This window comes from Lissotriton helveticus, chromosome 1_1, assembly GCF_964261635.1.
Source record: "Lissotriton helveticus chromosome 1_1, aLisHel1.1, whole genome shotgun sequence".
In the NCBI taxonomy this organism is placed as follows: Eukaryota; Metazoa; Chordata; class Amphibia; order Caudata; family Salamandridae; genus Lissotriton; species Lissotriton helveticus.
The window spans coordinates 462,990,153-463,017,842 of record NC_136057.1 but is presented as its reverse complement, the minus strand read 5'-3'; the positions used below and the strand labels follow the sequence as shown (position 1 = coordinate 463,017,842).

General features: G+C 45.3%; 1 protein-coding gene across 3 annotated transcripts in view; it reads left to right on the top strand.

Moving 5' to 3' along the window:
- PARVB (parvin beta) overlaps positions 1 to 27,690 on the top strand; it is a 604,437-nt gene that overhangs the window by 555,731 nt on the left and 21,016 nt on the right. For all 3 annotated transcript variants that reach the window (XM_078673859.1, XM_078673861.1, XM_078673860.1), the window contains exons 10-12: positions 4,063 to 4,131; positions 13,761 to 13,862; positions 25,671 to 25,743. In XM_078673859.1, coding sequence (XP_078529985.1) covers positions 4,063 to 4,131; positions 13,761 to 13,862; positions 25,671 to 25,743 — 244 coding nt within the window. The remainder of the gene's footprint in view (positions 1 to 4,062; positions 4,132 to 13,760; positions 13,863 to 25,670; positions 25,744 to 27,690) is intronic.

Genomic DNA, 27,690 nt, shown 5'->3' with positions numbered 1-27,690 from the left:
TAATATATGCCATAGGAGAATCATATAGCCACCACACTTGAGAAATGAAACTATTCCCCAGGGGAAACCTCCCAAGTGTACAGACTAGGTAACGCCACTTGACCTAGTCAGATCCCTTTTTGGCCAGCAAGTCCTCAAACAGGGTTCTAGAAACCAAATGCAAATGAGCCTGTAGTCATAGATGGTTCTGAAAGGCTGGGCCCTGGCCAAAGCCAATTTGCCATTCATGCACTAGGGAAGGAATGACCATCCCAAGTCTGTTGGCCAGGATTTTTGCCACGATTCTCTGGTCTTTATTGATCAGGACGATGGGGCAGAAGACACCACAATCAAGGGGATCTTCCCCTTTTCATTTTAAGGGAACAAATAACATTATTAGATATAAAGCCTGTGGAGTCACTCTGCTTTGCTTCCTTGAAGATGGCATGTAGCATAGGAGTGAGCAAAGGTTTGCTTATTTTATCAAATTTTTCAAGGAGGTCATCTTCAGCTGGATGTTTGCAAGTTGGAAGATCCGTTAAGATTTGTATTATTTCCACTATGGAAAGCGCTCTCCAGTAGGTCCCCAAAACCTTGGCATATATAGGGCAAGTTCAAGGACCTCAAGAAGAACTCCTCATCCTGGGTGTCATCTGGTACTGCTAAGCAGCATAGCCCCTCATAGTAGGGGGCATGTGGCCCAGCAATATCTAGTGGGTGCTACATATTTCTGGGATGGCAAGCTCTGCTTCCCTTGGCTGCAAGTGGCTATCCCGATTTCCCCAAGCTCATAATGGCACTGGAGAATTTGTATCACTGTGTTCTTGACCATAGCGGTATATAGCCTCCAATCATTGCTGAAGGACAACAAAAGTGTTCATACTCTAATCCATGGTAAGGATTTAGACCGAAGTTTCACGTCTAGTCAGGGGATATTCAGGAATGTGGTCGTCTGATTCAGGGCTGCAAAGATATTCCAACCCCAGATTATTCATTGCAGCATTGACAAACCACATAAACAACCATCAGCTCAACCTTGGGAACTAAACGTTATTATTGTGCTCCCAATTAGGGCCTATCCAGTTGTTCTGACGTTTGCCGGAGCCACTGCAAGTCGTGCTGGTTGTCAGATGTTTCTTAACTCTTTGTTGCTGTGGTAAAGATCTTAAGTGCCTTATGTGTCCCCGTAGACAGTCTTGGGTTTCGGGGCTGGTCTCCATCGGCGGTGGTTCTTAAGTCATCCAGACCATCAGGATCAAAATATACAGAAGTTCTGCCATCATTTGTGATGAGCATTACCTCTGGGTCCTTGAGGCCAGATAGGAGTTTTTTCTCATTCGATATCATGGCAAAAGGAATCTTCTTCCTTAGATCGGTATGTTGTCTCCGAAGGCATGCAATGATGAGCTGTGGCATGATATCGAGATTATATGGACTGGGTCTGATGCGGTGTGCTTTCTCGAATGCAAGGAGTTCCAAAGATTTAAATTCTACAAAGTGGGGAATTAAATTCTAAAGGGAGCCGATCATTTCATCCTGTCCTAATTTTGCAAAGACCCCATACAGCCATATGTTATCACAGTGTGAATACATTTCCAGAGCTGTCAGTTTGAGCCTCGGATGCCAGAATTTTAGACCCAGTCTGGACCTCTGTTAAGTCTATCCTCCATGTTTCCAGAGTCTATGCTCTGTGGAATCAAGACGGTGATTAAAGGAGGCAAGGTCTTGATAGAGAGCCTTTCTTCTTCACAGGAGATATCCGTCACAGTGGCTAATGGCAGAAGCTTCCTTGGGGATTACCCGTATAGCATTCTTGGGCATCTTGGCAGAACCCTGCTGAGTGAACTATTTAGACCCAGAGATGTCCTGTGAGGAAAAGAGCGGACAGACTGGTTTGATAGAAGACTTAGGCCTCCAGCACATCACCCCGGCAAAGGTGTCTGTAGCAGTCAAAAATGTGCATTAGTACAGTCCGCTCTGGGCATTTCTACAATATGGAATTACCCCACAGTAGGCACTGAGATGTCTTATCATGGCCATTATGATGGTCAGTTTCATGTCCATGAGAAGTAGTGGGAAAATGGATATCCCAGGGGTGTCTGCCAATCCATGGGCATCAGAAAGACACAGATCAATGAGACCTGGTCAGAGCAGCGATACCTCAAAGGGAAAAGTGAGAAGCTCAGAGTAGAAAGGGATATACATTCATGAAAGAAGGTTGGAATGGTCCAGTCCAGTGGCAAATCCCAATCAGGGCTACTGCAGCATCATGGACCACGCAGTAAATTCTGCAAATACAAAGCATGAGGGATGATGCAAAGTGATCAGGTAATGCATCTCGTGCAATCTAAGGTTGGCAGCTGGTGGGTGTAGTAAAGATCGCTGCATCAGATATACTCTGGGAGGCGCCCAGTGTGACAATCTTTGTGGAGCCCCTTCCACCGTGACCTCTTCCTCACATTCCCTCACTACACCCAGCAAAAATGCCCCTTCTCTCTTCATAGCCCCTCTCTCGCTTACATTTCATGTGTTTCAAAGGGATGTATGACGGTACCACGCGTTCTTTTACAACGCGTACCGTTACAACGCTACTTTTACCACGCAAGTCGTTACCACGACTTGCGTGGAGGGGCGCTGGATAGTAAATTTTTTAATTTACTATTCCAACTCCAGTCCCCGTGGACTCTAGGGAAGGAGTTGGATAGTAAATTAAACAATTTACTATCCTGGAGCGCCCCCCAGCGCAAGTCGTGGTAACGACTTGCGTGGTAAAAGTAGCATGGTAACGGTACCGCGTTGTAAAAAATGCGTGGTAACCGTTGCATACCGTTTCAAAGCGCTGGTAAAGGATAGCTTTACTAATCCACTCCACTATCCACATAAAATACAGCTCTGTTCTTTGCAGCAGGCATATTAACACTCTGTGCTACTTTACGGTGAAGCGTAACTGCCGCGGGAACATTAATCACAAGAGTTATCTTGACCTTTTTATTGCTGCCTGAAAGCTGAGCATACAAATTCCTCTGCAGCAGGTGCTTTTAAATTGTAATGTACAGCTAAATACAGCGCCCCCTCCTTGAGGTCAATGCTCCTATCCAGGTCAGCGCCATTGTGGCTACACAACTCACACCGCCCTAAAGCTGTCCCTGGAAGGGCTAAAGTATTCACACTCAACTTTTCCTGCTCGGGGAACTAAGAATGCTTTTAAGTACTATCTTGAAGAAAGGGATACCTCCGTCCAAGTCAAGTTTGTTGCCGATATTCCTGAAACTGTTAGGTTACTCGAAGAAGAGAACAGTTCTTGGTGAAGCCACCAACTCTTTAATAGGTTACAAAAGTTTTCTTTCTTGCTGTTCACATTATTTCATCTGATCAAAGACTAGCTCTAGAGATTTTCCACCACCGCTCATTAGTCCTTGATTACCTGCAGACCCCCTTAGAAGCTCACCTCTGCCTTGGTGGTGGTGGTCTAGAAGAAGCTGCAGGCCTGGGGTAGCTCCTTAATGAAGCCTGGCCAGCTGTTCTTTGCTGCGCGTCACAACTCGAGCCTGGAGAAACGGCATAGCCCTTCTCAAGCCTTGTTTAGGTATGGGTCGTTGACCCCCCATCATCTCCAAATCCTAAATTGGTAAGCAACAGCTGTCCATAGGATTAGTGTCTTGGAGACCTTGTAAGCAAGTGTGTACAGAGTAGCCGGCCCTAGTGTAGCGTAGAATAAGTAATAGGAATTAAATTGGAATGTTGTCAATGACACGCTTACATTTTATCGTCTGAAATACTTTACTCCATTCCTCAGTTTTAATGTATTTGAAGAAGTTGAATTGTTCTTGTTCGAATATTCTGGGGTAAAAATAATTTACTCCAAACGCAATTACTCCTAAAATTTAGCGTCAGACAGATGCGCACGCACCCAATGTGTTATTCAGGCAGGCACACACTGAATACGTTCTAGACATTCATCAATATTCAGCAGGAGTTGACATCAAAGGGTTTGAACTCTGCAGGTGGTGAACAAGGATGGATGGTCTGCGTTCGAGATATTTTGTTTCCCCCTGGCTTACATCGTTTTTTGTCTCTTCACAGTCTCTCATAACCTTTGTCAACAAACATCTGAACAAGCTGAATTTGGAGGTGACCGAACTAGAAACACAGGTACAAATTTTTCAACATGTAACAAATCACCAACTGCATTATAATAGAATGACACACATAAACTCGAAACTGTTCTGCTGCATTGAGGGTCTATAATAAAGTACTGCTGGTCATTAACGTGCAATAAAATATTTAAAGACTCAACTTAATGTTCCAGTTAATTTGGAAGATATTATCAGCTGGGTTTGTAGACTGTAATGAGGGAGACCTTAAATGATGCATTTATACATTTTTTCACTTCATTGTTTTTTAATGTGGTTTTTTCATACTAGCAAACTTCTTCTGTCTTCGGCCTTTTTGCTTGGCCGATTATGTACCGCAATAAAATATTTTAAAGACTCAACTTGATGTTCCGGTTAATTTGGAAGATATTGCCAGCTGGGTTTGTAGACATTAATGAGGGAGACCTTCAGAATGATGCATGTATTGCTTTTTTCACGTCATTGTTTTTTTTAATGGAATTTCTGCATAGTAGCAAGCTTCTTCCGTCTTCAGCCTTTTTGCTTGGCCAATTATGTCATTTCTGATATTCTCTCTGGGCTTCAATTGTATTGACGAACACAATTTAGGTTTATAAGAATTTGAAGTGTTAGCTGATGGATGAGGAGAACCGGCCTCAAATAATAAACCCCTACGTCTTTAAACCTGTACTTAACCCTTTGGTAGCTTGGCACAAAGCAATCAGCCTTAACTTGGAGGCAATGTGTGGAGTATTTCTGCAATACTCCAACAGTAATAAAGTGAAAATACAGCACAAGAAAAATCCCTAACCAGTTTAGAAAAAAGACAATATTTTAATAAAGGAAATTACATCAAAAGCACAAAAATCCAGATATGAAAAATGAGATATGAAAAATGGCTCCAAAAAGCACAAAGCGCCAACTGGGGTTATTTATCCGAACTAGACCGGGTCAAAGTCAAAAGTTAAGGTCGACTGCCATAAGGCACGGGTCTCGGCTACAGGAGCCAGGTTCCTCCCAGTGAAAAGTTTACTTAAAAACTGTTATGGAAAAATAGTGGTAGTCGACGAGTCATAGACAGGAAAAGCTGGATCCAAAGCAGGGTTCGATCATGGTGGATTGCTGATGAGTGGGTTCCTGTTGCGGTCATTGAAAGTATGAAAGCCCCAAGCAGACTAATCCAAAATCTATGCCCAGGTAGACCTCGATGTCGACAGGTTGCAGCTTCGATCAGTCCTGATCAAGCCCTCTGATCAGACATGGGAACTTAGTAACTTTTCTAGAAATCATATCTCCTTCAGCGGGGCAAACCAGCAAGCTGAAGTCGACCAGTGATTCAATGGCTGCGGAGTCCTATCTTTTGCAGTATGGACAAATGGAATACACTCTAACACCAGCCAAGGGTCCAAGACCTGAGAGGCACCATTGGACCAAAGGACTCCAACAGAAACCAGCAGCAGGGTCCAAGGCATGTCCAGTTGGTACTGGTCAGCTGAGCAGTTGGAGGGAAACGGCCTCTGGAAGCTTGTTGTGACCCTTTAGCTCAATAGGAGGTCAGCTAACTGGCCCTTGGCCTCACTTCTGGGGTCCTGGTTTCAAGACAAGCTCGTCCAGACTTTCGTCAGGTTTTTCAGACAGCAGGAAAGTCCTTCTTTTGGTCCTCCACAGGTTCAGGAGTCTTCTGAGGAAGGTACAGGGGATGCCACATTTATGCCCAGTGCCAGGCTGTGGGTGGGGGTAACTACTGGCCACTCCTTCTAAGTTGGTGGAAGTTCCTAGGAGTGGCCATACCCATCTTTTCAGTACTTTCCCAACATTTCTGCTCAAGGGGTAATGGAGGACATCTGGTCCCAACAAGAAGTGGAGTTAGCTAACTAGCAAGACCGAAGGAATGCAGGCCTAGGTGTAAACTATACCTGCCAGTGACAGGGTATGTATCTTTTGAAGCTCAGGAAAGGGATAGGCTCCTGCTCAAGGAAGGAAACACCTCTCTAAACCCAAGCCGTTTGTCCACTGCCTGGGAGCAATCCTCATCTCACCACAGGGGAGTGTTCAGCATTCCGGTGACACAAGCAGAAAGGCCCTTTTTGACTTAGGCAAACAATGACAACTTTTTTAAAGTATCATTTACAGAATAGTAATAGAAGATCAGAATGGACAATTCATTTTGATTTTAAATTGTTATTAAAATGAGTACTGTAACCATTTTGCTAGCTACTTCTAAACTGAAGTTAGCACTACTTAAAAATAAAAATAATAGTGTAACCAAGGGTTAGCCTGCCTTGCCACAGTGAAAAATGACTTTAGAGGTATTTCACTGCCGGTACATGTAAAACAGTAAATATAATTGCCCTACTTTTTAAATACAACAGACCTAAGAAGGAGTAAGAAGTCTTTATTGGGGAAGACCCTCAGCTTCCCAAACTATTACCTAGAACCTACTCAAAGGAGGGTACACTCAATTCTCCGAAATCCTGCCTCATGCGCCGGGGTATGTATGACTGCTCAAATATCCCAAATGAGTGAGCGGATAGCACCTAGGTATTTTAGCCAGCACCACATTTCTTGGATATATTTTAGTCCTCACCCACAGGTACCACTTGTGGCTTGCTTCATCGTTGGAACACGCCGAACTCACCTAGTGTCAGTGGGTGGGTTCTACGCTTTGTAAGCGGAGCTCTTAAAAGTGAGATTGCAGAAGATCATGTGAGTGTATTAAAATTGCCTCTTAGATCCTATTGTAGTGTTTTAATGATTAAGGTCTAGGGCAATATTAAAAGCAGTGAGATTTTGTAAGGATTTATTGGTCCTTGACATCAGAAGGTCAACATGTTTCAGCCGTGTATGGGTTAATAGACTTTCTTCAGGACCTAGATCAATTCCTGTTTGATATAGCTGAAAATCCCAAACTACTTTAATACATTCTATTTTTTTTAATAAGCATGTACGCAACATACAGACCATACTAATAAGGCCTTTTCCTGGAATGGCCATGGATGGCTTATCTGCTCATAATGAAATACTGCTCATAAGGCACCATAGGGTTTTGTAGGGAAGGATGATCCCTGTAGTCAAACATTCGTCAAGGAAGCGTGTCCATATCATGACCTTAGTCATTCAGGGATGCTGGGATAGACGCAGGTCACAATATTATAAGAATTAAAAAGGATGGTTAAGGCCTGGCAAAAGGCATATTTTGCCAGATTGAAATGGCAGCAGTTTTAAACTGCACACAGAGGCTGCCAGAGCATTTCTGGAGACATGCTTTACAGTGATACTTTAGTAGGTGGCACAATGAGCGCTACAGCCCACTTTACTGCCCCCTTCTGCATGCAGTACTATATACTAAAGATAAGTAAATTAAATGTGCCAATTAGCTGTATGGCAATTTTACCAGGTTTAAAAGGGAGGCCACCAGCACTTTACTACTGGTTAGCAGTAAAGTGCTGGTTAGCAGGCGAAGACCATTTTCAACAACGTTCGCACTCGCCCACTAAACTGAAAGACCGTTTGCTTGCTCTAGACCACAGTACCTATCCGATCCATCCCCAGACCATTTCTAGAAAATCAGTATATTGACCCAGATCAAACACAACTTTTAAAACATGCCTGCAATCTTTCGAGCTAGTAAAGACCTTCTCCAACAGGAAGTTACGGCTCTCTTGGCCAAGGGCGCCATCGAACGAGCTCCTGCCCCAGAAGTAGGTTGTGGTTGCTGTTCCCACTACTTTCTGGTGCCCAAGAAGGACAAGGGCCTGCGTCCTATCTTGGATCTCAGGAACATCAACCGCTTCTTCCGGAAGGAGAAGTTCAAAATGTTGACCTTGGCTCATGTCCTGTCTGCCCTCAATCTTGGACATTGGACTTGCAGGACGCTTATTTTCACATTCCCCTGTCCAGCCGGCCCACCAGCATTACCTGCGGTTCACGGAAGGCCATGAGCACTTTTAGTTTATCGCGCTCCCCTTTGGCCTTACCAGCGCCCCTCGGGTGTTCACGAAAGTGATGGCGGTGGTCGCAGATCAGGGGTTTCAGTCTTCCCCCTATCTCGAAGACAGGTTGAAGGCACGCTAGCCCCAGGCAGTCGTCTCCCACCTCCAGACTACGGCCAACCTCCTGCATTCGCTGGGGTTCTCCATCAACGTGCCAAAGTCATACCTGACTCTCTCTCAGAAGCTCCACTTCATCAGAGCGGTTCTGAACACAGCACAGTTTCGGGTCTACCCTCCCGAGCAGCGAGTCCGGGATAATCTGGCCATGATTCCGATCTTTCAGACTCTATCCCGGGTTTCAGTCAGGATGATCCTCTGGCTATTGGGCCCGATGGCCTCCTGCATCCTGCTGGTCGATTATGCCAGATGGCATATGCGGGCTCTGCAGTGGGACCTGGAGTTCCAGTGAGCACAGCATCAGGGGAACCTGTGCGAGTGCGCTGCACGCCAACGGCTCACGAACCAGGATTGGGTCGACGGCAGATCCCTCTCCTTTCCTCAACCAGAGTTCACAGTGATGACCGATTCATCACTTCTGGGATGTGGCAGCCACATGGGGAGGTAGAGCTCAGAGGCCTCTGGTCTCCGTCGGAGTCCGGGCTCCATATCAACCTTCTGGAGCTTGGGCCGATTTGTCTTGCACTCAAGGCATTCCTTCCCTCTGTCCAGGGAAGAGTAGTGCAGGTGTTCACGGACAACACCACTGCCATGTGGTTCTGCAACAAATAGGGCAGGGTGTGGTCGTGGACCCTATGTCAAGAGGCTCTCCGTCTCTGGACATGGCAGGACCATCAGGGCATTTCCCTGGTGGTGCAACACCTGGCAGGTTCTCTGAACACCAGGGCGGACAAACTCCGCCGCAGGTGCATGATGGATCACGAATGGCGTCTTCACTCGGAGGTGGTGCAAGGTCTCTTTTAACAGTAGGGGGAGCCTTGGTTAGATCTATACGCCACCGAAGAGAAAGTGCAATGTCAGCAATTCTGCGCGTTGGAATTTCAAGGCGGCACTCGCTAGACAACACTTTTCGTCTCTAGTGGAGTTGTGGTCTTGTATACGCCTTTTCGCCTATACCATTCTGCCCTGAGTGCTGAAGAAGTTCAAGCATGACTGGGCCCAAGTCATTCTTGTGGCTCTGAATTGGGTACGAAGAGTCTGGTAAAAAATGCACAAAAACCACCCTAAAAGAGCAGAGCTGGTTGAGAAAGAGAAGAGCAAATCCAGTTGAAAACTAGAGTGAAAATCTGGGCACATGGTTATTGTTGCCTTTCTAACTTTTGACACAAACATTTAGGAACCCAGGTGCAGAGTGACTGATCTAGGCATGGTGCTTAGAAGGTGGAATGCTGTTTCCTGCATTTACGTATTTACACTGGGCAATTCTGGTCTAGATCGCATTGAGATATTTAGCCTAACCTGGACCCCAGGACTGTTCGTTCAGTGTTGCACCACAAATGTCACCTTTCCTGCCTTAAGTAATGAAGGTATTTCCTGATAATTTGCATGGGTCTCGTTACTACTCGCCTTAGCCCCCTTGCCCTTTGCCAGATGGAGTTCACAGATGGCACTATTTCATGGTGAAAAGGGTACTGTTTGTCATGACTGTGGAAGATTGTGTTTTCCAGGTTCTTGTGTGCTATTTAGTGTCATAGGAATGTTGTTAGTAATACTCTCAGATGTAGATGTTTAACTTTTTCCCACAATTACTTTGTTAACACACAACCTACCATACATAAAGAGATTGTAGGGCCCCAGATTCTTGCTGAGCTGTAGAAAGCCACAACGTTGATCGCTGTTTAGTCTTCTGTAAATATGTGTACATGAGCTGCCACACTTAGTCTATTTTAAGCTCTACAGCTAACTCTATCTTGGTTTATAAGTTTGGGATGTACCTATCTGGTACTTGTAAAAGGCATCTAAAGCCTAACTTACAAGCACATGGAGATTTATCCATTGGGTACCTGCCAATAGTTAAGTAACCATTGTCTTTTATATGTAGGATTGAGTGGTGTTCTCTCTATGCAAAGATGAATTAGAGCACCTGGTCAAGCTGATCATTGTATATATGATACTTGTTTTTGTACAGCACCGACAATGTCCAAGGGAGGGATTAAAACAAGTGTATTTTCAAGGCGGTCCTTGCATTTAACAGATCCGCATGGTAGTAGGTGCAGCAGGGGTATGGTTTGGTGAAGAGCATGCAGATGGTAATCGCAGTGATCACCTTTAAACTGGTGTAAAGTTTGCACCCATTTTCACCTGCAGGTTACCGACTTTGAATAGAGAGTGAAAGACAGCTCAATGAAGTAGTAAATTGAATGGGAATGGAGTGGGATTGTTGCAGCTCAGCATCAGGATCTCAGTCATAAGTGTTTAGTCAAAGTCATTTTTGATTCATCCAACTCTGGGCTTTTGTAAGGCAGTACTTGTGGTACCCCCAATGATTTATTTATTTGAGAGTTATAAGTGCAGTTTCTAGGCTGGAACATGGGTCCTGGTGCTGAATCCTGAGATGCGCAGGAGCAGACTTTTCAGAAGAAGCTGCTACGATTCAATAGAACTCCATATTCCAAAAGGCTGCGAAAGATGAAATGATTTTCATCATTTTGTCTCCGGGAGCATCGAAGAGCATGTCATGCCTTTACGGTAGAAACGGAGTCAGATTGGCTGCCAGCTCTGCTCCTCCGAAAGCAGAGTGTGGCTAGGTCTCGCTGAGTGGCGGAGTGATGTTCTCTGCTAGGTTTGTATGAAATCATGGCCACTTCTCCCAAAAGCATGCTGGGCATGCAAAGGAATTTGAAGTGAACTTGTTTCATCACTGGTCGCCAATAAAGATTTGCTAGAAAACAGGAAATAGGAATTTCCATTCAGGCTGAGGAATCTTGCTGCAGGGTTTTGGGTGCATTGAACATTGGGAAAGAGGTAATGGGGTACAGTGAGTTGCAGTGGTCTGTTCTGGAAATCATACAGGTCTGGATGGTGGTCCGGAGAAGGCCGGAAGGAAATGTAGAATGTTGCTCTGTGTTTTGATGAGAAGAAAACAAATCGTCCACTTGTTTCCTTGTTCTTCAAGTTGCAAATAACTACACACACCTGTTGATGATTATATGGTTATGGCAAACATATGGCTGATGGGTAAAATAGCTTTATAGCCAATACGCCGTTTTTGGTACAAGGTTGTTGGATCTCTGTATAGCCAGAAACACTTCAAATATTCTTAACCTCTACACCACTGTCAGACAAAGTATGAGTGAATCCAGGCAAAAGGTACTATACAAATTCCTCATGAGGATAATTCACTCCCTATTGTGTTTATATTGATTCTGCATAGTGAAAAGGTATGTCGGTGGCAAAAATTATAACCCAACTTTATTTAAAGTGCAATACTGTTCACGTGCTGTTTTGCCCAAGAAGGACTGGAGGCTTCTCTAATCTAATAAAAGGAACCCAAAAGGTTCAGGCGTGTGCAAGAAGATTGTTGGTAAACATGCAAAGGATTGTTGATATGTAGATGCCTGATTCTGCCTACAATTATACACACTCACTTCGAAAACTCCCTTTCTTTTCTCCATAAGGGCTTCTCCGGTCTAATTTAAATTGAAAATGTGATCCCCAGCAAGTATTAATAGTACATTTCTGTGCCTAGACCTGTGGTGTTGTAGACGCATGTTCTCATTGTAAATCCATGTATGTATATGTACATTCTTTCATGCACTTGCACATACTGTAATGGACTCAAAAGTGCATGCCTATGCAAGAGACACGCAGCACTTCTGTCAGACCATCTGTCCAACTTCCATCTGGTCCAAGCTCCTTAGCATGCTTGCTATAAGAGCTCCCTGATGCTGCTTCTGCTAGACCCTCTAGGTCATGCCACAGCCCATTACTTCCTGTAAGAGACTGTGTGAGGGCAATGGGCACAGATCATGGGCTACACATCTGCCGCTCCTTCACTCTCTGGTTTCTAGTTGTGGGATGCCTTTGAAAGTTTCCAGTATGGGAGACAGCATTGGTATTTTTTATAGAGTAGGGTATGAGGGCTTCTGAGGGCTCAGCATCTTGTTATCGATTCTAGTACTACGCCTGTGTGCTGATTTTAGAAGGCCATCTTGCAATGGCACATTTGCTAATGCACCCTTTAGGATGACTTCGCAGGGACCTATAGTATTTCACCCTTTTGTTGGTTTTCATTGGGACCTCTAGTGATGACTTGAGCTTCCACACTCTTTTGCCTGATTTCAGAGGTACAACTATCACGACTTGTTGCACTGCACCCTTGTGCGACTGCATCACAAGAGGAAAATTGTAATATAGTCAAATGCAGTTTTTTTGTTGCATTTGCCCAAGGAATGCGGCAGTAATATGGAGCTGGTATGTTCTGAGGATTAGTGAGTGATGGTGGTTATAAGTGCGTGTTGAGATTTTCCCCGAGCTGATGGTGGGAATCTGAACCTGTGCTGGGATTGAGTGATGTTTCAAATGCAGTGATGCTAGCAAGTTGTCTAAGTAAATCTATAAATCTAGTCTCATGCTCGAGATTTTTTAGTGCAACTCTGAACAAATATTCGAGGTGAATGAGTGATGGTAGAAATTTCAAAACACATGAATGATTACTGAGTATACTGACTAACGGGCCACATGTGAGCATGCATTTAGGATAAGTGAATAATGTGGCAAAATCAAATTGTGCTCGTTCTTGGAATGTAATGGGCATTTAGTGCGATGGTGCTCACTCCTGCTTAATGCATGCACTGAAATAATGTAAGTAAATATTTATATGTATGTGGGTGCTCTTGATACAGCAGTGTCCAGCCCTGTTGCAAGGCTTGCTCTGGCTATTGGTATTTAAACAAAAAAACACTATTGCTATTTCTGGTTTCAGCCTTTAAGATTGCTGTAACCTACCTCCATCCATATGCGCTCTTATTAATTTAATCTTCGTTTACTCAGTGTTTCATCCCATCATCTATCAATATACTCTTAGTCAACCTTTCATGCATCTCTGACCTTCGCCACACTGCACCTACCAATTCATGTAATCTTTCATCCAAACCCATGACTCGTTACACAATCACAGTCACACTCGCCCATCAATTAAGAACCACGTTGACTTGAAAATCATTTTGGCTTATTGGCTTGGCTGAAGATAGTTTTTTAAAGCCACTCTCTCACACCTTGCAATGCATGAGGTCACACAATCTGACAAGGGAAATGATAGGCTAAGGCAGCATTTACAGGAACGTTCTATTTATTTTTCAGAACATTTCCAAACTGAATCAACGCAAGGAATTCACAAATTGGTCAAAATTACATCAACTAAAAATTTAAGTTGAGCCCTATTTAATTGTATGCAAATGCAAAAAAGTCTGATTATACTATTAAAAAACACGAGGCAATGCTGCTTCAAAAAGGTGTAAGGCAAAGAATGTGTGCTACAATAGACGTGGTTGTTTGTGTATTTTAATTCCCTTTGGGTAATTAAGCTGAGGTGTGAAGAAATAAAGCTGTCTGTTAAACAATTTATAGTTACGTTTCGCTATTTTGAGGGTGAATTGTACTGAGAAGTTTGTAATATTTGACAGACATTGTTAATAATCGATTTACATTGTGTCACTGTAAATGTTTACAAGTTGTCTTTTTACTCTCTTCTGATCCTTTTGTTCTCCTTTCCTTTTAGTTTGCGGATGGTGTGTACTTAGTTTTACTCATGGGACTACTTGAGGACTACTTTGTTCCTCTGTACAACTTTTACTTGACACCTGAAAACTTTGAACAGAAGGTGCGTGACGATTCACAATGTATACCCTTGTGGTGTGAAAATGTTTCAACATGAGTCGATTGTCTCTGCCACCTGGCAGATTCGCATTTTTGAAACTGCAACCTGATTACTTGTAATTGTTGTCTCATTTGCCTGCGCTAAAAGACAGTGGGATAAATGTATCTAGAAGTTTAAAGTTTCTCGATCACAAATGTTGGCTGAAACATGTCGATGTAGCATGAGTGGATTAGCCATAGCTGCAGGTATTGGAACACCGTGTCTCTGTTGTTGTGTTGGCTGTCTTCTGGAGCCTTGATAATCCACCATCTTTCAAACAATTCACCAACGGTTCACGTGATCTTAGAGAGAATTTTTTTTTTTAGGCTCATTTGAGCATCGTGTCCTCTTGGTAAAGTTAGCATTTTATCAACTCTTGCATTTTGCATGCTTTACAAGTGTAAAACAAGTGTGATCTGTGTATGTGTAGTGAATACAACTTGTCCAGAACATGCATTTAATTGCTGTACAGACCCAGGAGGGTATAAAATGTGCACAGAAAGACTAGTGCAAACCAGGTCAACTCCCACAATTGTAATTTAGAGGGTATTTATACATTTTTGCAACGAATTCTCCATGCTGTATTCCCACATAAATGCCCAAGATGAAGGACCCCCAGAAAGTGTAGGAACGTGTACCAAGTGGGGAGATTTCAATAGTTGTGCACAGTTACAGTAAAAAGATTTGCATTGAAGGGCAAAACAAGCTGAAGATCACTTGTTCATTTGGGCATACGAACATGATTATGATGAGTTGCACCCGAGCACCTAAAAAGCTACGATTGAGTAAAGAAGATGCAAACTATAAAGATCCTACGTTTCACTCTGTTTTCTTTCATTTGTGGCCCACCAGCACTATACGTGGCCCTGGGGGTTCTTTCCCTGAAGAGGAGCAGATCTACACACCTACTTAGTACCAGACTTCCTCTGACTGCAGATATAAATTGGGACCGGTTACATTATTCTGTTTTTGTGCAGAGAAGGGTTTTATAATCAGAATAAGGGCTTCTGCTCTGGTGTTTTTCCTCTTCTGAAGTAAGAAGCCCAATTTAAATTCCCAATTGAAATATACTATTTCATAACTCACTTCTGTCATTAATTATCAGTAGCTTACGTAAAGAAAAGTTATGACCTTTAATTGTAAATACAGAATGGTATTTAAGTATCCTATTCTGACTCAATCAATTAATGGGGCAAGAATGCAGCCGCTGCGGAGGTCGTGTGAGCTGCTTGTGTGCTGCTCCTCTGCAGCGCCCTACCTTCAATGTTCTTCACCCGTTTGCACCCGTTCTTAAAGGCTGAGTGTATCTGGTAACTGCCCGAATAATCCGTTGTTGGCGGCAGCTATATTTTCATCCCTGCGGGTGTGAACCTGCCGCGGACTGAGCATCACCCCTCTGTGTGTCCCGTGGCGTGGTTCAGATCCGCAGCGGCGGTAAATCCGGCTTTCGCGGAGTGGGGCGGAGTAAGCAAGGCCGGCGGAGCTGCGGAGCAGCTCGCTCCAGCTGAGTTTTGGGTTCAAATCGCCGGGAAATTGACTACGCGTCTTCCTGCAGTTGCGGCTGTTTATCGGGACGGTTCAGGTGAAATGTCCCCGAAAGGAAGAGGGGAAAAAGCCCGTGCAGTAGCAGCTTTTGGTGAGGCAGAGGTGGCTGCAATAACGACGGTAATGGTCGCCGCTACTGGCGGGGTTGACCCTGTGGATATGGAGGCATCTGATTACCTTCAAAAGGGCGGCAGCAGTGAAAACTGAGCTGTTAACAGGGCGATTGATCAGGTACAGGGGTCCACGGGACCAGGTAAAAATGCTGGCGCTGGTGCTCAGGCAAGTCAGGGAGCAGGGAAGCCAATGCCACAAGACACCAGGAGGGGGCAGCAAGATACTTTATTAAAAGATAAAATTGTTCCTGCAATTCTTTCAGAAGAAGGCCATTGTTAAAACTGAGGTAGCAGGAGATATGGTTACTCAATCCTCACTTCTGGCATCAGGTGGGACCATTTCTGACTGTGCTTTATCAGTTTACTTGGCAGCAGACACGAGGGCAATTGCACCCATAAATGACATTGCCATTGGACAATCGCCGGCCAATATTACAGCTACTGCTGCTGCTACAGCAGGCATTAGGATAAGCACAGATCTGTTGACCGCAGGAGAGTTGCTTACTGAGGGCGCTGTGCTGGAAAAGCTGACTGATGTGGAGTCCGCCGGGTCAGGCGGAAAATTCCACTCTATATCACTTATCAATTGTATCGGAGAATGAAAATGAAAATGACAATCTGAGCACAGTTGGTGACTGGAGCGACAATATGGACATGGAAGTTCATGACGATGAGGATTCCTGTCTGGAGCAATCCTTGAGCCAAGAGACTGTGAGGAAAATACAAGAATCTGGGGATTTTCTGACGCCCAAAATGATGATCCCTGTGGATCAGCCTAGATGGGTTGGTTCACCGCCTGAACAATCTGCTCAGATGACCCTCAATGTCAATAACCCAGAGCAGGATGGTGACGTGGTTACTTTGAATACAATATATAAGATCATCATGGCTCATAGAGCGGAGACGAAAGCAGAAGGTCTGCGTACACAGGGGGCGGTGCGCAAATTGCAAAATACAGTCCGTCGTATCGCAAATTCCTGCGCAGAAACAACCACTAGGATTGTGGGGGTAGAAGAGCGCATTTCTGGTGTAGAGGATTCCCTGGGAAAGCAGCGGTCAAACATTGAAGCTCTACAGCAGACCAAGGCGGACATTGATTGGAAATTAACTGATCTTGAAAACAGATCAAGGGGTAACAGTCTTCGCGTGCTTGGAATTCCTGTGAACAAAGAGGGGCAGGATGTGAGACAGTTTATTGTTGAGATCTTTAAGGAGGCCTTTACTGATTTGAAAATTGGAATTGGGAGACTGAAATGATAAGGGCTCATATATTTCCATTTGTTATACGTAAGAGAGCTGGGGGGGTGCGAATACACAGCCTAGGGCAATTTTAATATCTCTGAGCAATTATCTGCTCCGTGAGGCAATATACCATCTTGCCCGGCCAGATAGGCGCCGAACTGGGAAAGGCTGTGAGTTCTTCGTACGCCCCGACTTTTGCCCGACTACAGTACGGCAAAGGTGGAGATTGCGGCAGCTAATCTCAGACTTTCAGGCCAAAGTGGAGGCAGGCTTTCCTTTTAATTCCTGCCAAACTTAAGGTGATCTATAATGAAAAAACCCAGTTCTTTACATCAGAGACGGCTGCGCAAGACTTTTTGAAGACAATGGGTAGTTAAATAACGTCAGCTATATGTCTTTTCTCTCAGCTTAGTTAGTATTCTTGGTTTTCTATTCTTTTTCTTTTGGTCTTTCTACTGCTTTCCCCTTTCGGTATATAAATAGTATGATAGTAATATTAGGACACCTGGGATTCTATTATTCAGGGAGAATTGTGTAGAATTCTGCAGGTCAATCTCCGAGTCTTTGGTTTCGGAATTATGTGTATAATGGTGGCAATGCAATGTTGATCTTGTGAATAACAAACAAGTACATTTATAACTGGAAGGGGGTGCATCACAAGGGTCACGCTTACGGATGACGGGTGGACCGAGGGTGGGGGCTGCGGGGGGGACGGCGGCACACAAACACTCCCCATCACTGAGGACATGATCCTTATGCCCCATTTTGGGTGGTTGAGGGTGGGTGGGTGCGGGGGGGAGGGGTGGGGGCTGTGGAGGGAGGTCCGGGGCGTGGAGGGGAAAAAAAAAATCCATGAGTGCACTGTTTTGCGTAGTATGATTTATAGTGGTATATGGCACATGATTTACTGTGTTAGATGTTCAGGGGAAATAGATGGTCGATAAAAGGATTAGAATAGGTTCTCTGAATGTCAGGGAATTAAATTATCTTAATAAAAGGCAGCGTGTTGCGAGTGAGCTTCAGATACTTCAGTGTGATTTGATGTGTCTCCAAGAAACCCATATAGCATGGGCTAAGAGAAAACTATTATCGGTGCTGGCGTACACTGTGTTATCTTGCACTGAACAGCCAATTACATCAAGGGGCGTTGCAATTCTGGCGAAAAAGCACATTGCTAATACTGGAAGAACACTTACTGATAAATATGGGAGATGGGACATAGCTGAATGTATCTCTGGGCTATTGAAATTTACGATATGCTCAATATATGGTTCCAATTTTAATGAGGAATTGGTTTTAGAGCTACTTAATGTTGAATTGGCACTTTGGGCAACTCTGGTAATAGTTTGTGGGGACTTAAATATAAATCTTGCCTCTAATTCTCTGGGAAACCCCAGCTATAGGTACATTGGTAGAAAACCGAAAGTTTTTAAGGCGCTTCAATCGTTGTTAGACGCGCATGGTTTGGTTGATGTATGGGCTACCTTGTGGGGAGAGGATCCGGGGTATACTTTTTATTCTTGTCCACACAAGAAGCTTGTGAGGTTGGATTATTTTTTTGCTCCACATTATCTATTAAAAGATGCCCGAATCCAAATGTACCCACGGGCAACCTATGATCATGGCCCTGTGGTAGTGACTTTACCATGCACCCGGACTGTATCTACGCCCCGGGGCTTTTCTTTTGACAGGAAATTATTACTGGACGGAAAGTTTGTTTCTTATATGAATGATTGGATAGCAGGTTTTTTTCATATTAACCACGGTAGCGCGGGAACTGGGTATGTTTGGGACGCTTTCAAGGCTGCTTTTAGGGGGGGAAGCTCTCAGCTTTGGCTTATACAGGCAAAAACAACTTATGACCACTTTACAAGAATTATACCAGGCCTTATACCAGAAGAAAATCTTATGCAGGGCATTCACAATGGTATAGATGTGGTCGACCTGTCAACAGAAGTAGCCAGGGGTAAGGCGAAATTAAACCTCCATTGGAGTCAAGAGGCAGCCAAGAAATATTTAATTAAGCAACAATTGAACTATGAATATGGGGAGGCAAGTGGCAGGTGCCTGGCTCAGAAACTTAGATCAAAGGAAGTGGCCCAGAGAATCAATGTAATTCTCGATTCCAGGGGGAATCATGTGGAGAATGAAGCTGGGATTTTAGAGGTCTTCAAAGATTTTTATAAAGCATTGTATACCGGAGATACATATGATTGCCAAAAGGGTGAGCTATTGATACAACACTTTTGTGAGAAAGGTCTGGGGGAATCAGAGGCAGAGTTCCTGGAGGCTCCTATAATATGGGGGAGTTAGAGAGAGCTATAAATGAATTGGCATCCGGAAAAGCGGCAGTGCCGGACAAACTCCTGCTTGAGATTTATAAAACCTTTTTTGGAGTCTTGCAGGAGGATATGTTGGGCACATTCCGACAAGTTCAGACGGGGGCCTCTCCCCCAACTTGGAATGAGGCCAGCATCGTAGTGTTTAAATAAAAAAAGATAAGCCTGTTGATCATCTGGCCTCATATCGCCCGATATCTCTTTTAAATGCAGATGGGAAAATATATTCAAAAATCTTGGCTACTAGGTTGGCGGAAGTTATAACACCACTGGTATCGATTAGTCAGCACGGATTTATTCCTAAACGGGGGACTACGAATCATGTTAACAGAGTAATAACGCTTCTTGAATTTTGCTAACTGTAGTGGGGAGCCGCTTAGCCATATTTTAATAGACGCCGAGAAGGCTTTTAACCGTGTTACATTTGGGTTTCTGTGGGCGGTGATGAGACAATATGGGTTTAGGCAAAAGTTTATAACTGCTTTACAGACACTATACCGCCATCCTGTTGCCAAAATCAGTATAATGGGGCTTGAATCTAAACCGGTGTCAATCACACGGGGGACTAGGCAGGGGTGTCCCTGCTCCCCATTATTATTTTCTTTATACATAGATCCATTTTTAAATATGCTGGAAAATAGCTCTCGGATTGAATCAGTAATGGTACAGCAAGATCGATATCGTGTTTTCGCATAGGCCGATGATGTGGCCGTAGATACAACCAAGACAGCAACAGCGATGCCTGAGATAGAGCGATTGGCAATGCAGTACGGGGACGGCACTCGTAGGTTGGTGGCAGCACTTACGAGGTCCCGCTGAAGCATTTGGGGGCAGACTGCGAGCCTTACTGGAGGTGTGTAGCTCTTCTGCCTCCTGCCACACTGTGAATCCTTTTTAACCTCGTTTTAACAATTTTTAATAACTTTGCTATTTTGGCAAAATTTTAAAGTAGCTGTGGTGACTGACAACCCGTACCTGTGCCGAGGTGTGCTGTCCTGCCCCGTTCCACCGCGGCTGTCGTGCCGACTGAGTGGAGGGCGGGCGCCATCTTGAGTGAGGGCCCGGATCCCGGTGGGGGGCCGTTCGCTGCGGTCTAGCTGGGGGTGGGGCTAAGCTACTTATTGGCCAACAGTGTGAGGCACTCTGCGGCACTCATAGGTTGGTGGCAGCACTTACGAGGTCCCGCTGAAGCATTTGGGGGCAGACTGCGAGCCTTACTGAGGGTGAGTAGCTCTTCTGCCTCCTGCCACATTGTGAATCCTTTTTAACCTCGTTTTAACAATTTTTAATAACTTTGCTATTCTGGCTACATTTTAAAGTAGCTGTGGTGACTGACAACCCGTACCTGTGCCGAGGTGTGCTGTCCTGCCCCGTTCCACCACGGCTGTCGTGCCGATTGAGTGGAGGGCAGGCGCCATCTTGAGTGAGGACCCGATCCCGGTGGGGCAGTTCGCTGCGGTCTAGCTGGGGGTGGGGCTAAGCTACTTATTGCAAATGGCTGGCCGGCTGCGCAGCGGACGCGCTCAGCGGGCGTGCCTAAGGCAAGCCCGTCTGCGCCCGTCCGCGCCCCGGTAGCGCCCAGTGCCAGTCATGCTGGCCAATTGTTGCCAGACAGGACCAAGAGAAAGCTTACCTACTCAAGGGAGGCCTTATTGGCTGTAGGTAAACCTGGTGATACGGAGAGTGGGCATGGGGTGGATTTTGATAATCTAGCCGCGAAATGTCCCATTTGTGACTTCTGTCTGACAGCTCCACTGCCCCCTCCCTCAACCAAAACTAAGAGCGTCTTAAGAATTCAGGCAGCTCTTATCAACGCTCGGTCCATGGCAAACATTCAGCTGATATTTTTGAGCTTCTAGCGGATGATACGCTGGATGTTCTGTTCATCACAGAGACTTGGCTCAGTGAATCGAGCGCCCCAGTAGTGGAACTCTCCATACCCAGAGGTTAAAAAATCACAAGTGTGGACAGGGGCGATGGCAGAGGTGGGGGGATTGCAGTGGTGCTCAGGGAATCGTGGCGCTTCACTAGTTAAGCTATTAGAGATGGGACGGGAGGAGAGGCCCTCGATTTCGTCTTAACCATCTCTCCCCACTGTACATTAGGGGGAACTCTGGTGTATCGCCCCCCAGGTCCTCCGGGAGCTTTCCTAAAAACCCTGGAGGACATTATTGTACCACATTCCCTCCGCTACCCCAAATATCTTCTAGTAGGCGATTTTAACATTCACTTTGACACGCCATCTACCCCGGAGGCCAGGTCCCTTGTGGAGGCCCTGCTCCTCGCCCAGCTTGCCCAACATGTGTCACTCCCGACCCATTCGGGAGGCCATCTCATCGATCTGGTTTGTTCCAATTTCCCTATTTCAATTTCAGACCCTGAGCCTACATCCTGGACGGACCACTTTCTGATCAGGTTCTCCTGGGAAGATACTCGTTCTGATAGAGATGCTACACCGCCCTCTGGCCTTTTGGCCAAGAAGTTAATCTCCCTGCATTCTCTCAGTTCCTGGGTCAGTCCCTCCCCTCCCCTACTGTAGATCTAGAGGCGGCTGTGGCTAGCTTCGACCACTGGATTAGCCAGGGAGTTAAGTCCTGTGCCAATGGTAAATGGAGTGGCACTCAGCGCTCCCTTCCCTCGCAGCCATGGTACTCTTCCACTCTTAGGGATCTGAAACTGGGCTGCAAAAGGTTGGATCGCTGCTGGCGACTGAACTATGGTGCTTCTGCTAAGATGGCCCTCCGATTAGCACAGACCGAATACTACACAGCCATTCGAAAGGCTAAGAGCGAGTACTTCACCAGGAGGATTATAATGGCCCGGAACAATAGCAAGGAAATCTTTGCAATTGTGCGGAGCTTTCTCTCCCCCTGTGCGGAACAAAGCACACTATCGAATGAGTGGTGTGAAGAGCTCTCATTCTTTTTTATCAACAAAATTGCTAAGATTCAAGAGAGTGTAATTTCGGTGGCAAGGCCCAAAGTGATCTCCCCCCTGAATCCCCTGTCAACTCCCCGAGTGGGCTCGGAGGTGTTTTCATCTTTTTTACCTACCACTGAGGCAGATATACTGGCCCTATTACAGGCCCTCAAGTCGGGCTCCCCAGCGGACCCCTGCCTGGCGCGGGTCCTAGCGGGTGTAGCTGATGTAGTCTGCCCAATAGTAGTGAATCTAGTCAATTCCTCACTTCAGTTAGGTCACGTTCCCTCTAAATGGAAACGTGCTAAACTTCTGCCCCTCCTGAAGAAACCTACCCTTGATCCCCTGCAGCCGATTAACTATCGACCAATATTGCTGCTTCCGGCACTTGCTAAGGTATGTGAAAAGGTGGTCTTCCGGCAGCTTGAGGCTTTTGTTGAGACCTCGGGAGCTCTCCACCCATCGCAGTCAGGCTTTAGAGCCTCCTATAGTACGGAGACCGCCCTGGTGGAGATATCGGAGGCTATTGGAGAGTGCCTGGATGGGGCCTTGGTTTTACTGGACCTCTCTGCCGCCTTCGATACGGTACCCCACCAGAGGCTGCTCGAAAGACTCTCCGCTATAGGAGTTTCGGGTCTGGTCTGGCAATGGATTAGATCCTTTTTGGACTCCCGCTCCCAACAGGTCTGCTTGGCCCCATGCTCCTCCTCAGTCAGGAATCTGGAGACAGGGGTGGCACAGGGCTCGACCCTCAGCCCCCTTCTTTTTAATATCTACCTGACGCCACTTGTCTACCTGGCTGAGGAATTGGGGGCCAAGGTGATTGCGTACGCAGATGATACGCAATTACTTTTTACCTGGAATGATGCCACCCTGAACACCGGCACGGCTCAACGGTGCTTAGCCTCGGTCTTTCAATGGATGGCCGAGGCTTCCCTCAAATGCAATGAGGATAAGTCGGAAGTCCTTCTTTACGGCCAGTTTCCGGAGGACTTTAGGACTCATTTGTGGCCTCCAGGCTTCCCCTGCCCGGTTGTCAAACCTGGGCCAGCAAAGAACCTGGGCATTTGGGTTAGTGAGGATCATGGCTTCTCCGACCATATAAAAAAGCTCACGGGCACATGTTTCGGGACCCTCAAAATGCTCAGGAAGTTTTTCCCGCTGCTCCCGAGGGCAGCAAAAGAGATGGTAACCCGCGCCCTGATTGTTTCCAGATTAGATTATGCTAATGCTCTGTTTCTGGGGCTGCCAGCCTATTTGCTGCACAGGCTGCAAATTATTCAAAATGCGGCAGCTAGGCTCCTTTTCAATGCCCCAGGGCGCTGTAGTGCGCGCACATACCTGCGGGAGCTACATTGGCTCCCAGTAGTACAGAGGGTGCAATTCAAAGCGCTTACACTGGCCCACAGAGCGCTGCACGGCGTAGGCCCTCTCTACCTTAGGAAGCGGTTTGCCTTCTATGTCCCCAAACGCCTCTTGCGTTCAGCGGCCCAACGCCGGATGGTGATTCCTCGCTTCCGCAGAGTGCGACTGGGTGGCAGCTCTCTCTTGGTCAAAGCGGCAGTAGCCTGGAACTCACTTCCCGCTGATCTCCAACACATCACGGAGTTCCGGATCTTCAAGAAGCAGCTAAAAACACACCTCTTCACCATGTCTTTCTAAAACTCTCTGCTGCCCTCCTCTGATTCATTCCGCGCCAGGACACTCAAGAGTAACAGTGCGCGCTACAATTACTGCTATAACATAACATAACGGGGAAGTATCTGGCTATAAATTGAACACATCAAAAACCCAAATTTTATGTGTTAACACAGGCGCATATGCGGATCGCAGGAGGTGATATATCTGGGGATCAGGATACGAGCCTCTTTGAGCGCTTTGGTGGAGTCCAATTGGGGGCGGTTAGTGGCGGGTGCTCGTAAACAATTGGATCGATGTGAATGTCTACATCTTTCTATGGTGGGAAGATGCAATGTTCTTAAGATGCTGATCCTGCCGAAATTTTTATACTTTTTTAGATCTGTGCCTCTGGAGATACCACAAGCTAACCTTGCTATATCACAGTCTGTGTGTGCCAGATTTATATGGGCCCAGGGTAAAGCACGGAGAGCGATGCGGTACATGGTTCTGCCAAGGGATCAAGGGGGCTGGGCCGTCCCAGACTTCACAGTATACTACTACGCGTTCATGTTGCAACACATGAATAAACTGTTTACTGGGGTAGAACCAACTGTTACTGCTGAGCTTCCCTCTATTTATCAGATGCTTCTGAGTAGCGATGTAAAAAATCAACTGTTCCTCAATGTGGATTGGAGCTACTACAAGCGCACTAGGTTCAAAGTTCTTATTTCTGCCTATAAGTATGGAAAGCAGTTAAAAAGAAATTCGCGGTTGAAAGGGTGTCTTATTATACTCCATTAACAGCTACCACCCTTCTTCCGGCAGTATTTTGGGATCGGGTGGCGGATAGTTGGCGGGCCAAAGGGGTGTGTATTGTGGGAGATCTATATGCGGATGGGGGGCTGAAGTCATTTGATCAGTTAAGGGATCAATTTGGCCTATCTCGGGCGGATTTCTTTAAATATCTCCAAATTCGTGATTATCTATTGAGAGCTTGATGGAAGGTCCAAGCTAACCCTCTTATTGAGGCAGTGAGGAAAGATGCTCGGATAGGCGATCTATATACTTTAATGCTTAGAACAATAAGTAATGATTTAGAAACCCAGAGTCGTAAATGGGACAGCAGATTAGGATGTCAGGGTATACAGCTTGAGACTTCTATAGATCTGGCAGGATGGCTGTTTATGTCCGCTAATCTCTATGCCCAACATTATAAAACTATTGTTAATCTTTATTACACACCAGACAAAATATCTAAATGGGGGGAGGGAAAGTGCTTCCGATGTGGGACCGAAGCTGATGATGTTGAGCATGGGTTTTATTCATGTGGGCATTTAAGTATGTTGTTTGGGCTTGTGGAAAAGTTATTCGCTGAAATCCTGGGGGAGCCTATACAATTGACTGCCACTCAGATTTTGCTGGGGGTAGAGATGGGATCTGCGGCGGATAAACTACCAGGCAAATATATATATGTGATCTTCCAGGCCGCAGCTGTGGTTCGGCTCTGTATTGCATCAATGTGGCTACAAAAAGATGCCCCATCGTTTGAGGCATGGAGGGCAAGGTTTTTAGCAATGTTCAATATGGAGTATAGTTTGTATGCTTTGAAAGGTAGACGGAAAATGAAACTTGGACGTCAAATCTGGGGCGCAGTTGAGACTTATTTGGATTTATAATTTATCAGCAGGGCACGGTTTGCTGCTTTGTCGGTACTTCTGTCTTTTTTTTTTTCTTCTCCCTCTTTTTCCTCTGTCTTTACATGAACATCTGTATCGATTCTTAATACATTTGGATATGTGATTTTTCTTTTTTTATATTGCATTACATGTGCCTCTTTGTGTACTTATGGAGTATTAATAAAAAAAAAATTAAAAAGCATCCTATTCTGTCATATTACATAGGTAATGTTTATTTCTTCCAACAAATAAAATTTGTTTTGAACATATTTTGATGCTTTTTCATATAATTAGCAATATTCTATGGTGTCTTCTCAGGTCCACAATGTGTCTTTTGCATTTGAGCTCATGCAGGACGGTGGGCTTAAGAAACCGAAGGCACGCCCTGAAGGTAGGATGTTCATCATTGTGCTTGAATTAGGATGTATGGCTGAGTTAGACCTGGAGCTACAAGGTTTACAAAGAGAAGCCATTTAACATGTTCTTATTGCCCTCCCTAAGCTTGGATTTCTCTAAAGAAAACTAATTTAGCTCAGGGCTTAAGACCTTTTTTTATTTCTCATGTAATGCTGGGCACAGTGTAGTACTAATGTTCTCCATAACTGGTATTAACACTGTCGACAACTTTCCACAAACTTAAATGTAGCCTGTCTTAGATTATTGTAGGGGTTACACAACTAAACGCAGTATTAAAACAAGCAAATGTGTCACTGTAACTACAGTCTCCTATTGGTGTTCAGGAGTAGCGGCAGCATTATAACATTACTGAGTGAGATCAAGCTACAAGCCTCGGTCAACCAGTAGCACTTGGTTTCAGGACTACTCGTGAGGTGGGACATGAGCAAATCACAGGGACAGCTCTAAGGGTGTGAACATTATGCAGCGATGTCAAAAGAATACAGCTTTTGCACATGTGAACATTGTGTAGTTGCCCCAAATAAAGGTTACAGCTAAATAATTCGTATTGTGAGAAAAAGTTTCAAATTTTCAATGCAATGTTTTTTTTAAAAAACAGTTTATCAGATTTGTCATCCACTTTGTATGCAAACACTGTGTCATGCTGGGAGGGAGGGTACACTACTGGCATCTTAGCATAATTCCCTGTTGCATTGTGCTAAATGCAGCTTGTGATAATTTCAGTGGCCGGAGTGTTCAGCATCAGGTGTTGCCGCAGATGCTGGTATTTCTGTGCATTCTGGGAAACCTGATTACCCTTAGCCAGCAGGAAGTAGTGCATCACATTACGGGTGCTTGAAATGTCGCTCTTACGTCATCAGGTCACTGCCTCTTCAAAGCTCGTTGGGTGCATTCCACGGTTTGTCAGACTAATTACCCCCAGGAGGATCTTCAAAAGTGTAGGGGGGAGGGAGAACGCTGCTGGCATCAGCTAAATATCTCCTTAACATTTTAGTAAGTGCACTTCATTATAATTTCGGTAACTGATATGCGAGCAGTGTCACCTAGTCCGCCTCCACACACCCACTAACCGCATTGTTAAAGCCCATCCTGGTGTGATTAGCAGATGAGATTAAAAACAAGCATGTGCAATGCAATAGGTCTCGCATTTGCGAGAGTTAGAGCTATTGGCAATGTAAATGACAATGTCTTTTACCTATATGTTACATATTCTGTTACATATGTAGGTAACATGTTTTGTGGAAAACCTGTGCCTAGAAGCAATGTCTTGTGAGACTCAGCACACTATGCCGGAAATAAGTCTGACACGGCTAGTGCTGGTGGCGTTATATTGCTTTTTCATGTGAAGAGCAGCAGGGCTAACAACAAAGATAGGAGGATAAGCAACAAGGGGGGTTAGGAGGTCAAATAATGACAGGTAGTGGGCGGGCAGGTGCAAGTGTTGGAAATGGCCCTTTTTGCAGGGTTATCCCCAAACTTTTTGCTTCTTCCTCCTCTGTTTTTTCTGACATGTGGTTGTTGGCTACAGGACTCTGGGCACTTTACCACTGCTGATCAGTGCTAAAGTGCATATGCTCTCTGTGTAAATTGTTATTGTAATTGGTTGTCCATGATTGGCATATTTGTCTTACCAGTAGGACCCTAGCAAAGTGCACCGAGTGTGTCAGGGCTGGCAACTCAAATGCTACTAGTGGGCTTGCAGCACTGATTGTGCCACCCACATAAGTAGCCCTGAAAAGATGTCTCATGCCTGCCACAGCAGTGCCTGCGCGCAGGTTGTTAACTGCCATGGTGATCTGGTCAGTGTACCCACTGTCCTGGCCTTCACCCTTCCCTTTTCTTACACATAGGACACCCCTATGGTGGGCCCAAGCTACCCCCCTGGGCAGGGTGCAGTGTATGTGAGAGGTAGGACATGTAC